Below are 16959 nucleotides of genomic sequence, written 5' to 3' on the forward strand. Positions count from 1 at the left end.
TATTCAAAAATGCCTTTTAAAGACTACATTCAAGACAGAAATCCTAATTTAATCTTTAAATGGTTGTTTCTAAAAAGTTTTAGGTCGTCTTTAAGTGTCATTATTTGAGGAAAGTACTGTGAATGCCTGGTTTTACATACTGTCCACTGTACTGTCTATATTGTACTTTTTGTTCATACATTGTCCACTGTACTGTCTATATTGTACTTTTTATACATACTGTCCACTATACTGTCTATATTGTACTTTTTATACATACTGTCCACTGTACTGTCTATATTGTACTTTTTATTCATACGTTGTCCACTGTACTGTCTATATTGTACTTTTCATACATACTGTCCACTGTACTGTCTATATTGTACTTTTTATACATACTGTCCACTGTATACTGTATATATTGTACTTTTTATACATACTGTCCACTTTATACTGTCTATATTGTACTTTTTGTACATACTGTCCAGCGACTACTGTCTATATTGTACTGTTTATTAATATTTTAAGTTATTGTGATAAAAACTAGGATCATTGATTATATACAAACAAAAAAATAAAGTGACTGAAATATACTTATTTTTCCAGCTGAAAACTGATTATTTTCAATCGTGGGCTCTCTTTAAAAGTAAGTCCGCTTCCTGCATGGAAAATGTTTTCTCTTTGCTACTCGGTTCAAGGTTGTAAATCGTCCGTTAAATCGGTCATCCCACTCTATAAATCGTCCATGCCCTTATATTAATCGTCCATGTCGTACTATAAATCTGCAATGCAACTCGACTACATGTCTTCCTTTCCATTCTTTCAATCGTCCATGCCACTCTATAAATCGTTCATGCTGTTCCATAAATCGGCCATGGAACTTTATAAGACGTCCTAGCCACTCTATAAATCGTCCATGCCACTCTATAAATCGTCCATGCTGTTCCATATATCGGCCATGGAACTTTATAAGACGTCCTTGCAACTCCATAAATCGGCCATGCCACTCAATAAATCGGCCATTCAACTCTATAAATTGTCCTTGCCATTCTATAATCAGCTCATTTAAATATATGATTCATGTTCCCGAAAATACACTAAGTATTGAGAAAACATAAAACCTGTTTTAACATGAAGGGAGAAAAAAATTAAAAACATAAAAAAAAATTATCTGAAATTGAACACGAAATTTATTTCAGTGATTATTCTTTGACTAAAAGTTAATATTTTGCCCTGAAATTTAAACACATAAGGCACAGCATAATGCCTTCTGTCTGGGAGGGGGGGATGATATAGAGATTTTTCTAATATTTGACTTACAGTGAGGCCCAAAAAAGTTTTATGATTCTAACCAAGAAGATAATCGAAAGATACAAAAATTCACAACTATTCTGAGAAGCTATTTTAGGGATTTGAAGTTTTTTAAAAACCCAATAGTGCCGTTTTTCGGTCCCTCTGTATAGCTTAAAAGCGAAAATATCCATAAGAAAACTTGGTAAATATAAAATATCCATAAGAAAACTTGGTAAATAGAAAATATCCATAAGAAAACTTGGTAAATAGAAAATATCCATAAGAAAACTTGGTAAATAGAAAATATCCATAAGAAAACTTGGTGAATAGAAAATATCCATAAGAAAACTTCGTAAATAGAAAATATCCGTAAGAAAACTTTGTAAGTACAAAATTTATTTTTTAGGGGGTTAGTCCAACCTTCCCGTCTTGTTTTCGAGTATTCAGGAGCACAATACGAGGACAGGTATATTATATATCTTTATATCCTTAGTAATCATATTATATTCAATACGAGGACAGGTATATTATATATCTTTATATCCTTAGTCATCATATTATATTCTAGGTTTGATGACTCTTGGTACAACTAAATTAGTCAACGGAAACTTTAATGATCTTGAAAAAAATATTCAGGCGGAAAGCAGAGGCAAATGTTAATATTATATGATTATATGATATATGTATCAAATTCCTGGGATTTTATTCGCCACTGCACACAAGGCCTGGGGGGGTCTGAATCTATGTATGGCCTGGGGGTGGGGGATGTCCACGCCCCTCCTAGAAAAAGGCCTGAGAGAATAGGTATAGGGTTGAAATGCATGTTCATAGCCCGATTTTTCAAAGCCAGCTTATTGAAAGAAAATTAGATCGATACCATTTATTTTTTTGGGTGCTAGGGATGGTTAAAAAAATGCCAGAAAAGGTCAACAAAATGTAAAAAGTATATTTTTTGCTCAAAACAAATATCAAAGTGTGACACATGTTTCTACATCCATTTTTCAAGGGCTTTTCAAAAATGTAGTTTTTAGTTCTGTAGCTTTAGTCATAAAAAATATGGGCTATTTAAATTTTTTTATTTTATACTTTACTTTTAATTTTTACCACCCTGTACCCTAATTTCCCCCCCCCCCCGTCTAGCCTGTTTAGGAGTAAAGATTAATTTTCGAAGAAAAAAAATTACCTACATGAAGACGACTTTTAGAATTAAGTTATAGCTTTAAAAATTCCAATGAGGATATGAGACACAGCAATTGTTTCTATATTGTTTTCTGATTATCACCGTAAATGCGCCTTACTTAGTTTTAGTAAATAATTTAATTTGAAGTTCAAATTTTTCAACGCTTTTTTGAATTCTGACCATCTACAAACCATCCATGGGGTCATGTGAGGTCCAAAGTGGGGCCCCCATCAGTTAAGTTGTTTTGAGGTTTATAGGTTACAATCTAAACCAACAATTACAGGAAATTATAGTCTCTAAAAAAACAGGATATCTGATAATTATGCTTAAAATCCTTTAAAATGATTTACAAAAAAATTTTTATTTTTTGAAAATATAATTTTAGGCGTATTGTAATGAGTAAACCTGATTGGTTGGCTCATAAAACTACTCTTGGTTTTGATTTCCCCAACCTACCTTTCTATGAGGTAAATGGATATACAAAGATCTGAGGCCGGATTTAATAAATAGAAAGAATTGGTTGAACCCAAGGTTATAATGCAAGGAAAGTTATTTCACAGGTGTACGCATCTTTTGTACTGCAGTGTATTGTCTATGGGCGGTAATGTAAACACAAGGACGGATGTCACAGCCTGACATGGGATCCATCTTTCACATAAAAAATCAATGAAATATTCTGGTCAAGAAAACTATTATGTGAATTATCAAAATATTATGCTTTTATCCTCCTCGGATACTAAACGAACACTGATGCATCTATTCTTGTTTACAAATTCCGCCCAGAGCCCAAAACTTAAGACAGGGTATCGTTATGAAAACCAGTTTTAAAACCCGGGTTTCACGAATGGGTTTAGGCATTTTTTGTGAATATCAGTATTATACATATACAAAGAAAAGCTTTTTACTTCAGTTATAAGCAGCCAAAATATTTACAAATCTTTAATAAACTTGGATATACAAGGTTTTTCACAGAAGATGGGATGTCAGGTAAACAATGAATTTAAATCTGGACATTTTAGAAGAAAATAATTCTTTTAGCTGACATTTGTTTTTTTGAAATCAGGGATTTAAATATCAGGATTCAGGATCACCCCTTTACAGGAACATACCTGAAGGGGGGGGGCGAAAAGTGTTCGAATTGCATGTGACTCTCCATTTTTCGAGTGCCATGTCCGATTCACAACGGTACCCTTTAACTCAAAGCTTTGTCTTATCAATAGAATGCATGATGTGATATATATTAATCATCATCTCTCTGAAAGTTGGTTACTTTCATTTGTGGGTTCTCTAAAAAATTCACTTACGCATTTCTGCTTCAGATACAATATAGAGAAAATTGTCAAGATAAAAAATTTCAAACTAGAAAAACTTTGATATCTTTCACATAATTGAAAAGCTAACGGTTTAAATGAGACATTCCCCAGATCTTTAGACGGAATGTCACGAGATCCTCGACAATATCTTTTAGCTAACGGTTTAAATAAGGTATTCCCCAGATCTTTAGATGGAATGTTACGAGATACTCGACAATATCTTTTAGCTAACGGTTTAAATAAGGTATTCCCCAGATCTTTAGATGGAATGTTACGAGATACTCGACAATCTCTTAAAGAATTACACTCAGTTAGTTACGCCCTGCCCTTACATCATTAATTACAATGAGTATACAAGAAATATTAAGAAACTTAGCCTGGGCAGCAATAATTTTGATTATATTTTACAGAGCGTCCCATTTCATATTAGATTATCTCCAATCTTTAACTCTAAAATACGCACATAATACTAGAAAAATCTAGCATTTTCTGCAAAAAAAATTTCTATTAGCCTTATTAAATTTTTCAAAATAATTCATTCTTCTTAAATTTTCTGATTTTCCCGCCAAATCGGAATTTAGACTCATTGACGCAGTTGCAGTAGTCTAATTTGATGTGGGACACTCTGTAAATAATGAAGATGTAAGGAATCCTTATGTACCTTCTATGACCAAAACCAAGGATTTTACCATGAACTTCTAGCTTTGTTTCCAAATAAATTGTACTTCTTTATAATGAAGATATGAGGAATCCTAATGTACACAGTACCTTCTATGACCAAAACCAAGGATTATTCCATGAACTTCTATAATATTTAACATTATTGATCAGATTAAGGTTTCAAGGATACCGTTTTAAATGCTCCTTTAAAAATATGTTTTACCCTTTTATTTGTTCGCTAACACTCCCTTTAAATCAAAATCTACAAGCTAGCTCTGTTTTATGTTCTCAAGTTATGATGATACTGTTAATTTATGATTGGTGGTGCAGCTTCAATGGAAGGTAAATAAACAAAACATTTAAATTTTGTTTATTCTTAGAAATAAATGTGTCAATAATATATGTAATTATTTTTGAAATATATAAATTTTGGAACTTAAATATTCTGCATGTTGGAAAAAGATATTTTTTTGAATTTGTCAATAATCAGTTGATTTCTGTAACAGTAGAAAAAGCTAAGTTTAAATAAAAAGTAAGCACATTTAAAATTGTATTACAGTAAGAACAAGATTTTTGTCATTTCAGCTTGATTTTGATGATTTTTTACATTTTACATCGTTTTATTATCATGTTCATTAATCTTTAGCTTTACTGTAAATTGGACATTTTCTTGTGAACTTGATTTAATGATTTTTAATAAAAAACGATTCTTTTAAAATAATTGTTNATTGTAATACTAAAATAATAAAAGTAAAACTAAGATCATTGATTACATGATAAAATATTAACAAACCAAAAAAATAAAGTTACTGAAATATCCTTATTTTTCCAGCTGAAAACTGATTTTTTTCAATTGTGGGCTCTCTTTGCATAGACAATACTGTCTCTTTGCTTCTCGGTTTAAGGTTGTAAATCATCCGTTAAATCGGCCATCCCACTCCATAAATCGGCCATGCCACTCTATAAATCGTCCATGCACCTATATTAATCGTCCAGTCGTACTATAAATCGGCAATGCAACTCTATGTCTTCCTTTCCACTCTTTCAATCGTCCATGCCACTCTGTAGATCGTCCATGCCACTCAATAAATCGGCCATGCCATTCTATAAATCGTCCACGCTCCTCTATAAATCGTCCATGCTGTTCAATAAATCGGCAATGCAACTCTATATATCGTCCTTTCCACTTTTTCAATCGTCCATGCTGTTCTATTGATCGGCCATGGAACTTTTTAAGTCCTCCTTGCCACTCTATAAATCGGCAATGTCACTTTGTAAATCGGCCTTTCAACTCTATAAATCGTCCATGCCATTCCATAAACAGCTCCTTTAAGTACTCGTTTTATATTTTTCATGTACCAGAAAATACACAAAGTATTGAGAAAACATAAAACCTTTTTAACATGAGCAGAGAAAAAAAAATTAAAACATAAAATTTTTTTTTTCTGAAATTAAACAGGAAATTTATTTCAGTGATTATTTATTGACTAAAAGTTAATATTTTGCCCTGAAATTTAAACAAACAAGGCATAGCATAATGCCTTCTGTCCGGAGGGGGGGGGGGAGAGGGGGCCGGTTATCAGTCGAAGATAACATGTTGCCAGATCATTTTATTAACTCTTTTTACTCCCACATTTTCAGCAAATTAAAATAGTGCACAATACCGCTAATCTTTGAAAATTAGGTTAACCGTTATAACATATTTAACATATCAGACATGTTTCTGTTTATTAAAATTATTTTGAAGCATGCAAGCTTGTTAGTGTTTCAGTCAATTTTTAAGTTACCAAAATAGACTGTAAGATATTGATTGTAAGATAAGCACTTTATTCTAAAATTATCACAAACATAAAATTGCACTAGGCGGTAATGTAAACACAAGGACGGATGTCGAAGCCTGACATGGGATCCATCTTTCACATAAAAAAATCAATGAAATATTCTGGTCATAGGAAACTATTATGTGAATTATCAAAATTATCAAAATTTAATGCTTTTATCCTCCTCGATTACTGTGAGAACACTGATGCATCATTCTTGTTTACAAATTCCGCCCAGAGAGAACTGGTTTCAATATGTACGGTACGCGGAGTAAACACAACTGCAATTAACTTTCCTTCCATTATAACCATGGTACAAATTATCAGATTAAAACACTTTCCTTCTTGAAAAATGTCATTGTAACTTCCACATTATTCTAAAAAAGGCATCAAGGGTACCAAGTGGAATCAGGCATTGCCATCTTTGAATCGAGATTTCCTTAAATTTATGCTTTGCAGTTCCTCTAAGGGAACCGTTGTAAATCGAGTATATGCCATCTTTTTGTAGACGGCGGAAAGTCTATGCTATCTTTTTGTAGACGGCGAGGAGCATATGCCATCTTTTTGTAGACGGAGGAGAGTATATGCCATATTTTTGTTTAGGGCGGAGAGAATATGCCATCTTTTTGTAGACGGCGGAGGTTTATTTGAACAACTTATGTTTACAGTTCCTTTTAGGTTTTAATCTCTTTCAGATTTGGAATGACAAACCCGATTCTTGGATATTGGGATATTAGGTTAATCCCCCTGGATTTAAGCATTTACAATATTCGGATATATCTCTATTAACATTGAATCTATGTTTGGTTAGCTGAATTTGATAAAGAGATTTTCTAATATTTGACCTACAGTGAGACCCATAAAGCTGTAAAATTGAAAGACGACATTGAAGCAATCTTATGTATACACCGAGCAATTCCTGTATACCGTAACTACTAAAATATTTAAAATCATAAACTGGGTCTATGTGTCGTTTTCATATTCCACAGTTTTATGATTCTAACCAAGATACAAAAATACACTACACCTTTCAAAGTAAACAACTGTTCTGAGAAGCTATTTTAGGGATTTGAAGTGTTTAAAAACCCATGATAGTGCCGTTTTTCGGTCCCTCCGTATAGCTTAAAAGCGTAAATATCTACAACAAACTTGGTAAATACAAAATTTTACTAATTATTTAGGGGGTTAGTCCAACCTTCCCGTCTTGTTTTCGAGTATTCCGGAGCTCAATACGAGGACAGGTATATTATATATCTTTATATCCTTAGTAATCATATTATATTCAATACGAGGACAGGTATATTATATATCTTTATATCCTTAGTAATCATATTATATTCAATTCGAGGACAGGTATATTATATATCTTTATATCCTTAGTAATCATATTATATTCAATACGAGGACAGGTATGTTATATATCTTTATATCCTTAGTAATCATATTATATTCAATACGAGGACAGGTATAATGGTTTGGGTGCTAGGGAGGGTTAAAAAAATGCCAAAAAAGATCAACAAAATGATAAAAATATTATTTTTTGTTTAAACAAATATCAAAGTGTGGCACATGTTTCTATATCCATTTTTCAAGGGCTTTTTCAAAAATACAGTTTTTAGATCTGTAGCTTTAGTCATAAGTTATGGGCTATTTTAAATTTTTCATTTTACACAGACCGGACATTTAACCGCCCTGTACCCTCCTTATGCATACAAATTTTTTTAAAAAATCCTTTTCTATTTTTTAAGAAAAAAATTTCCATGGTGATAGTGTCAAAAATGAGAGAACTATGGGAAAAACCAGAGGAGGGGTCAACCCCCCCCCCCTGCCTCTGTCTTGGGTTAAAGGGACTGTATAAAAAATGAAAGGGGGCCGGTTCAGGCTAAAACCTGGCCTTTTTGTGCCCTTTACCCTCCTTATGCATAAAAAAAAATTTACAAAAAATCCTTTAAATTTCTATTTGTTATAAGTCAAAAAATTTCATGGTGATAGTGTCAAAAAAAATTACCAACAGAAAGACGACTTTTAGAATAAGTCCAATGAGCATATGAGACACAGCAATTGGTTCTATTGTTTTCTGGTGAATGGTTATCACTGTAAATGCGCCTTACTTAGTTTTAATAAGTAAATCTAATTGAAAGTTAAATTTTTTTCAACGCTTTTTATAATTCTGACCATCTGTAAACCTTCCCTGGGGTCATGTGAGGTCCAACGACAAATCTGGGCCCCCATCAGTTTAGTCGTTTTAAGATTTATTTATATTTAATGCCGGAGATGTTTTCCTGTCATAGCTGTGTTGAGAATATTACGGCGGGTAGACTGTAGCACAGGCTTCACCAGGATCGTCTTTCATATATATTTGTTGATTGACATTATCCCAACAAGGTTACAATCTAAACAAACCAATAATTACAAGAAAGTAAACTCTCCGATTAAAACCAAAATTACAGATAAAGCTTGAATTGCTCTTTTAAATTGAATTGCTCTTTTTATGATAGTTATGCTAGTTTAAAATGATTCACAAAAAAATTTAATTTTTTAAAAATATAATTTTAGGCGTATTCTAATGAGTCAACCTGATTGGTTGGCTCATAAAACTACTCTTGGCTTTGATTTCCCCAACCTACCTTTCTATGAGGTAAATGGATTTCCAAATCAAAGAAATAACAAGTTATAAAGATCTAAGGTCGGATTTAATAAATAGAAAGAATTGGTTATAAGGCAAGGAAAGTTATTTTACAGGTGTACGCATCTTTTGTACTGTAGTGTATTGTCTCTTGGCGATAATTAAACACAAGGACGGATGGCACCACCTGACATGGGATCCATCTTTCACATAAAAAAAATCAATGAAATATTCTGGTCATAAGAAACTATTTTGTGAATTATCAAAATTTTTTTAATTCAATGCTTTTAACCTCCTCGGATACTAAACGAATACTGGTGCATCTATTCTTGTTAACAAATTCCGCCCAGACAGAACTGGTTTCAATATGTGCGCAGAGTATACGCAACTGCAATTAACTTGCCTTGCCTTATTACCTTGGTTGAACCCAGAACTTTGGAGACACTGAAAGAATTTCTAAAATGCCGTTTGGGCAATTTTTTATATTAAACCTAATCCTCAATAATAGTAAAAATAAGTAAATACCCTTGAAATATGCTGGAACTGTTTAAAAAACTCAATATATTTATTAAATAAAAACAAAATATCTGCAGCAGGAGAGGTAGGAGACGAAATTTTATAACTTTATTTGATGCCACCAAAGTTTTAAGTTAAAGTGTCCTTCATTGAATCTGACCTTTGAAATATTTTTATAATTATTACTTGGAAAAGATCCTAATTTTGTTTTATAAAAGTTTAATTTTAAGTATTTTCTTTTTCTCTTCACAGGATGAGGATGTTAAAATAACACAAAGTCTGGCAATCTTGAAGCATCTTGGTAAGCTGAGCAAATTACATATTTACTTTTTTTTGAAATATTTTTGAATTAAAAAAAATGGTTTTGCCGATTTTTTTTTTTGGTTTTGAGAAAAACGTTTTTTAGAACTTCATACATTAGATATTTATACATTAATTTATTGAAAAGTTAGGTTTTGGGGCAAAACCCCCATTCAATGTTGAGGATCAATTGCGAATTTCACATTCATTTAAAGACAAAGGGAAGGTCCCAAACACAAATGCATCAGGCCCTTTTTTCTAACATCTATATCTTTCTAACATGATATTGGAATTAAATCTGACAAAATTTATAGATTGAAATATCAAGGGTCTATGACATCTTAAGATATAAGGATAAAAAATTAGAGTTTCAGGCAAATTTCGGTTCCTTAGTTGAAATTTCAAAATGGCGGCTTCAGGTCGTAAGTTTGGTTTGGATGGTTCGACTGTACGCGCCAAGGCCGAGGTTGACATGGTTCTAGATGAAGCAGCTGATGTCAGAAATGTAATATTTTATATATAGATAAATAGATAGATACAGTTTAACCCAGAACTTCGGAACCATCGAAAGAATTTATAAAATGTTGTCTTGACAATATTTCAATGGGTTTTTATCCCTAACAACCAGCGACGTCGCGCGACCAGTCCCATTAGGTTGAGATAGGTCGGGTTACATCAGAGATTAGCAAACTGGTCACAATATAACCATTCCCCTTATGTCGCGTTAGGTCCAGTTAGATCGGGTTATGTCAGATTACCAAACTGGTCGGACACATGACCAGTCCCCCTAGGTTGTGTTTGGTCAGGTTAGGTCGGGTTAGGTCGAATAACCTAACTGGTCTCATACTGGTCTTAACCTGACCAATCCACTTAGGTCGAATTTGGTCGAGATTGGTTGAGTTATGTCAGGAGACCTAACTGGTCGGAACATGACCACTCCCCCTAGGTCGTGTTTGGTCAGGTTATGTTCGGTTAGGGCGAGTCACTTAACTGATCTCATACTGGTCTTAACCTGACCAATCTACTTAGGTCGGATTTGGTTGTAATATATAGACTGAAAAAATAAATAAATAGCCATGAAACAGTTTTAAGAGCTCCATATAATTATTCAATTAAAAAAATCAAAAACCTGCATGGAATTCCATTTTTAAATAGGTTTAGAAGACGACATTTTATAAATTCTTTCAATTTCTCCGAAGTTCTGGGTTAAATAGTAAATAGATAAATAGATATATAGATAATTTCTCAAGATTTTTTATACCAAAAAAAAAACGTTTTTTGTTTTTGCTTATAATTTTATCATATTTTAGCCGATGGGTGCTCTCTGTTACAGGTTATATATATATCTTCATTATTTTAAATATGAAACAATCAATTAAAATACATTTTTTTATTTTCTTTTGTTAAAAAGGTCTGACTTTTCTCCAGCTTTGATGAAGGAATGGGTTGAAGGTAATTTATTCATCTCAAGTTGTTTTATAAAAAAAACATAAATTTTCGGGACTAATCTGAAAATTTAAAAAGAATTATCATTTAAAAATTGTACAAGGCTATTATATAAATATTTGCGTACAGAAAATACTAGGTCTTTTGAGCATTAAGTGCGTATTTTGGCTTAAACCGTGAAGTTTATCCAATATAATATGGGATGCTTCGTATTTAATTTTATATCAATCAATTAGTATTATTTTGGTTTATTTAGAATAGTATCGTTTAGTTCATAGATTCACTAAAAGCAAACTTGTGGAGAAAAAATTTTAAAATTTCTTTTATGAAGAATAATTTTTTTTCTATTTTTTTCCTGTTTTCTTTTCTTTCTGATTTATAAGAAAAACTCTAGGATCAGGAGAGGGTATGAAAAGTGTAGAAGACAGGTTTTTGCCTCTACAATGCAAACTTGGTAAAAATAAAATTAATTAGAATTTATTAGTTTAACAGTTTTCTAGAAATACTCAATTCTATGGTGTTTTTAACAATAATTAGTTTTTGAACAATGAAATAGATTTATTGGGTCCAATAAATAGCTACAGGGTGTCCCACGAAACATGACAGTTGGTAAACAGTTTAAAATGTCTTCTTTCATAGTTTTTTAAGTTGTTTGAACCCCAAGAGAACAATATAAAAATGTTCATGCCAGCCATATTGATTTCAAATTAAAATATATTTGAGTAAATAATTTTTAAAACTAAATAAACTGCAAAAAGGCTATAATATCTAATACAGTATATGGAAGAAGACATTCAAAACTATTCACAAACTGTCATGTTTCGTGGGACACCCTGTATTATAAATTTAGATTTAATAAACAATGCACTATAATCTATAATCCAATTACAGAATTTTAAACAATGAAATATTCTAGGATCCAGGATGACTGTTTTTTTAAAAACGAAATATAATGACTGGAGTTTAATCAATGAAATATATTTCTAGGATCCAATGACTGGTTTGTGAACAATGAATTAACAATTGCGGATTTCATGATTTGGGAAACACTTGACGCATACAGGTACATTATAAATCATAAATCTTAATAATAGAAAGACGACTTTTTGGAGACTCAAGTTTTAATAAACATGAAAACAAATAAATGTGCAGTGTACACAGACCTATTTCACTTTAAAAAGTTGATTTTCTAGTCTTCCTATTCCTTAGCTTGGGGTTGTACTTTAAGCTCAGTTTACTGCCTTTTTACTCTAGTTTTCTGTTTATGATTAAGCCAGTCTCCTGTTTCTGTTTATTCTCCTGTTTATTGTTTACTCTAGTCTCTAATTTATTGATTGACCTAGTCTCCTGTTTATTGTTTACGCTAATCTCCTGTTTATTGTCTACAATAGTCTCCTGTTTAATGTTTACTCTAGTTTCCTGCTTATTGTTTACTCTAGTGTTCTGTTCATTGTCTACTCTAGTCTCCTGTTCATTGTCTACTCTAGTCTCCTGTTAATTGTTTACTCTAATCTCCTGTTTATTGTCCACTCTAGTCTCATGTTTCTGTTTATTCTAGTCTCCTGTTTATTGTTTACTCTAGTCTCCTGTTTATTGTTTACTGTAGTCTCCTGTTTATTTTTTACTCTAGTCTCCTGTTTATTGTCTTCTCTAGTCTCCTGTTTATTGTTTATTTTAGTCCCCTGTTTATTGATTACTCTAGTCTCCTGTTTATTGTCTTCTCTAGTCTCCTGTTTATTGTTTAGTGTAGTCTCCTGTTTATTTTTTACACTAATCTCCTGTTTATTGTTTACTCTAGTCCACTGTTTATTCTTTACTCCAGTCTCCTGTTTATTGTCTACTCTAGTCTCCTGTTTATTGTTTACTCTAGTTTCCTGTTTATTTTTACTCTAGTCTCCTGTTAAATGTTCTCTAATCTCCTGTTTATTGTCCACTCTAGTCTCATGTTTCTGTTTATTCTAGTCTCCTGTTTATTGTTTACTCTAGTCTCTTGTTTATTGTCTATTCTAGTCTTCTGTTTTTTGTTTACTCTAGTCTCCTGTTTATTGTTTACTCTAGTCTCCTGTTTATTGTCTTCTCTAGTTTCCTGTTTATTGTTTAGTGTAGTCTCCTGTTTATTGTTTACACTATTCTCCTGTTTATTGTTTACTCTTGTTTACTGTTTATTCTTTACTCCAGTCTCCTGTTTATTGTTTACTCTAGTCTCCTGTTTATTGTTTACTCTAGTCTCCTGTTTATTGTCTTCTCTAGTCCCCGGTTTATTGTTTACTTTAGTCTTCTGTTTCCTGGCTGTTTAACCAAGTTGACCGGCCTAACTAGCTTCCATTCTCGGTTTACACATCTGAAGGGGGTCAAGGAGTACCTAGAGTCAGACAGGTGGCAAATCATGGAAATTTAAAAATTATAAAGTTTGAATGGAAAATACAAAAAATATGAAAACAAAAACCTGACCACTCAAACTTAAATTTTCTAATCCCTTTATCTTTGAAAACTAATAGTTCAAATCAATGATTAATATTTGACTATTTGATCGAGCGGATTTCATAATTTGAAATTTCAAATCTCTTTTTCGATTTTCATAAAAGGTTGCACATTTTTGAATATAAAAGATCTTCCGGAAAGGAAAACAGCTGGGCTATTTTGTTCATTAAAAAATAAACATAAAAATGTTAAGATTTTGGTTTCATTTATGGTTTCATTTAATTTATTTCAGGTACAAGGCATACCCTATATGGAGTGTACGAGCAAAGCATGGATTTGTTGAACTTAAATAAAAACATCATGCATCAAGCATTATCATGCATCAAACATCATCATGTATCAAGCATCATGCATCAAGCATTATGCATCAAGCATTATGCATCAAGCATCATCATGCATCAAGCATCATGCATCAAGCATCATGCATCAAGAGAGAGATACATCCATTAAATTATACATATATCCATGGAACTATTATTGAGAGATACATCCATTAAATTATACATATATCCATGGAACTATTATTGGTTGATCCAATTTTTTAAACGTCTCTTATGTTTAATATTACCCCAAACTCTAAAAACCAAATATTCTGACAAAAAAAATATACTTGAAATTATCATAAAAGTTGAGAATACAAAAAATTGATTAGTCATTATCACACTTTTAATACAATAAATAGACATTAAATATTTACATACAGTGAGAACTAGAAAAATGATAAATTAGGGAAACGATATATTAGCAAATTTCTTGTGTTTTTGACGCTGTTAAAACCAAAAGGTTTAATTAGTTTGTTTTAAACTTGTTAAATTAAATTGTCTATTTACAGTGTACACTGAACAATTGTTGCGTTTCATGTTCATTGGTCTAAAAACAAGTCTTTTTGTTTCATTTTTTTTAATCCCACTGTATCTCTGATACAAATATTTACAGGGGATCCAATAAAGAATGAGTCGACTTTACAGATGGCATTTTTATTTATATTTGAAATTGTTTTCATATGTTTAAATTACTCTAACTTTTTTTCGTTGCATAACCATCATTAGATTTAATAATCATTCTTTGTGAATAACACTGTATCAAAGTCAATGTCAGCTGACTCAATTGGATGCTGTTGGGGGCGTCCATTTTGCTATTATTTTATGAACAGCTGTTGAATCCGCTGAATTTGTTTAATTGTTTGATACCAAAGTCAATAATAAAAATATTATGAGAGTCATGTTATAGTAAAATTGATTTCAAAGTAAAATATATATTTAAGCAAAAGAATTGTTTAACGAAATAGACTGCAAAAAAGCCTTTAATATCTAATATGGAAGACGACATTTATAACAATTTATCAACTCTCATGTTTTGTAGGACACTCTGTACTTTTACCTGGGACCCAATTTAATGAAATTAAGCTACGTTGCTAAGCTGCCTACTGTCCGTTCAAATTTGAACCACAGATGTGAAGTTACAGATTAAGGAAGAATTTGAATCAGTGATTCAAATTTGAATTGCATGATGGTAGGCAGTTAAAATTCATTGATATCTGTCCCTGTTAACATGTGGACATTTTTAAACTATGTACATTGTACAGGGTGTCCCAATAAACATGGGAATTGAATTACGATTTCGATATTGTCTTTTTAAAGAGTTTTGTGACAAGAGTTCAGATTGACGTACGTTGTTTTTAAAAAGAGTTGATTTTTTTAGGATTTTATCTATTTATCTTTGTATAAAGGTTTTCCGGAGGTTTCATTAATTCTGATCTAGATTATTTAATAATTTGCATTCAAATTAAATAAATTTGCACGCAACAAACCGGTCTTAATTACAAAACTTAATGACTGGAAACCGCTAAATCTTTTTTTCTTCTAACATTTTTGCACAGAATACTATTATTTATGTTAATTCTGGTTAAGAGAAAATTATGTTTCTTGATCTAAACTAATAAAACGTTAAAACATCTGAAAATTATATTTTCCATTTTTTCTTTCTTTTCTCCCTTTTACTTTAAACTTTTACGTTTTACTTAAGGTGTTCTAACAATTTTAAACTAGTGTTCTTGGTTTTCTCTAGACACTCCTCGAGTATAATCCATGGTTCGCATCAACAGTCCTCAAATATTATTCTTGGATTACTCAGGATAATTCTCCAGTATTATCCTTGCTGGGTTAATTGGTTTTCTTTAATCCTCAAATATTCTATGGGTTGTTCTAATAATCCTTAAAAATTATCCTTGGTTTGTTCCAGACTGGTACAGAGAATCCGGAAACATTATCGACGCTTTATTTCAACAGTCCCAAATTATTATCTTTGGTATATTCCAACAGTCCTCAATTATTATCTCTGGTTTTCTCCATCAATCCCAAATTATTATCTTTGGTATATTCCAACAGTCATCAATTATTATCTCTGGTTTATTCCAACAATCCTCAATTATTATCTGTGATCTGTTCTAACACTCCTCAATTATTATCTTTGGTTTGTACTAACACTCCTTAATTATAATCTTTGGTTTGTACTAACAATCCTCAATTATTATCTATGGTTTATTCTAACACTCCTTAAGTATTTTTAAATTACATTCATAGAAATCTGGAAGATTCTAGATATAATCTGGCTTTCGCCAATCTTGTGGCGAAAATGGGGCCAAAACCCAAAAAATCCTTGGATAAAAGTTTGCTATCTTGGTTCTCAGACATTATATGCATTCATGATAAATATGTTATGTAGTGATTAAAAATCAATGTTTTCTATTTGTGCATAATTTTCCATATTTTTTCTCTTTTCTTTTGGAAACCTGTATTTTCAAAAAAAATTTATTTAAACAAATTAAACTACACCATTTATATATGTATTTATATCTTTGTGTGTGAATAAATCTTTATAAAAAAAATATTTTTGGTTCATTCAAAGAGTCCTCTTTAATTATCTTTGGTTTATATTATCAATCATCAACTTTTATTTTTAAATTGTACTTTCAATCCTTAAGCATTTTCTTTGGTTTATTCCAACAGTCCTTAAGCATTATTTTTGGTTTCTTGTAACAGTCCACAATATTATCTTTGGCTTGTACTATTATGCAATCTTTAAGTATTATCTTTGGTTTATTCCACTAGTCCTCAATTATAATCGTTGGTTTTGTATAAACGCAATCTTCTCATTTAACTTAAACTAATTCAGGTCAAAACAATCTTTTTCAATCCTCAAAATATAAAATGTTAAATTTTCTTGATTTTTAAAAAATAAGAAAATAAAAAATCTTTAGTTCATTGTTATCTATTTAACCCTAGACTGATATGACGCAGATTACATTAACGTGGGTTACGGGGGGGGGAATTATGAGAGATGAGG

General features: G+C 31.5%; 1 protein-coding gene across 2 annotated transcripts; it reads left to right on the forward strand.

Annotated features, from left to right (window-relative positions):
• The first annotated feature begins 1653 nt into the window (after positions 1-1653).
• On the forward strand, positions 1654-14020 carry LOC111705024 (glutathione S-transferase Mu 2). Of its 2 annotated transcripts, XM_023477452.1 has the most exons (11): positions 6919-6982; positions 7427-7486; positions 8802-8883; positions 9640-9688; positions 10107-10192; positions 10998-11020; positions 11099-11139; positions 11528-11587; positions 12121-12196; positions 13408-13509; positions 13847-14020. In XM_023477452.1, exons 1-11 carry the CDS (start codon positions 6948-6950, stop codon positions 13905-13907), a joined length of 675 nt encoding a protein of 224 aa, XP_023333220.1. In that variant the 5' UTR covers positions 6919-6947; the 3' UTR covers positions 13908-14020. The 2 variants fall into 2 exon arrangements, with proteins under 2 accessions (XP_023333221.1, XP_023333220.1); XM_023477453.1 differs by lacking the exons at positions 6919-6982; positions 7427-7486; positions 8802-8883 and adding exons at positions 1654-1738; positions 2838-2919 and having other exon boundaries at positions 13847-14019.
• The last annotated feature ends 2939 nt before the right edge of the window (positions 14021-16959 follow it).

Source organism: Eurytemora carolleeae, unplaced genomic scaffold (assembly GCF_000591075.1).
Source record: "Eurytemora carolleeae unplaced genomic scaffold, Eaff_2.0 scaffold542, whole genome shotgun sequence".
NCBI lineage: Eukaryota > Metazoa > Arthropoda > Copepoda > Calanoida > Temoridae > Eurytemora > Eurytemora carolleeae.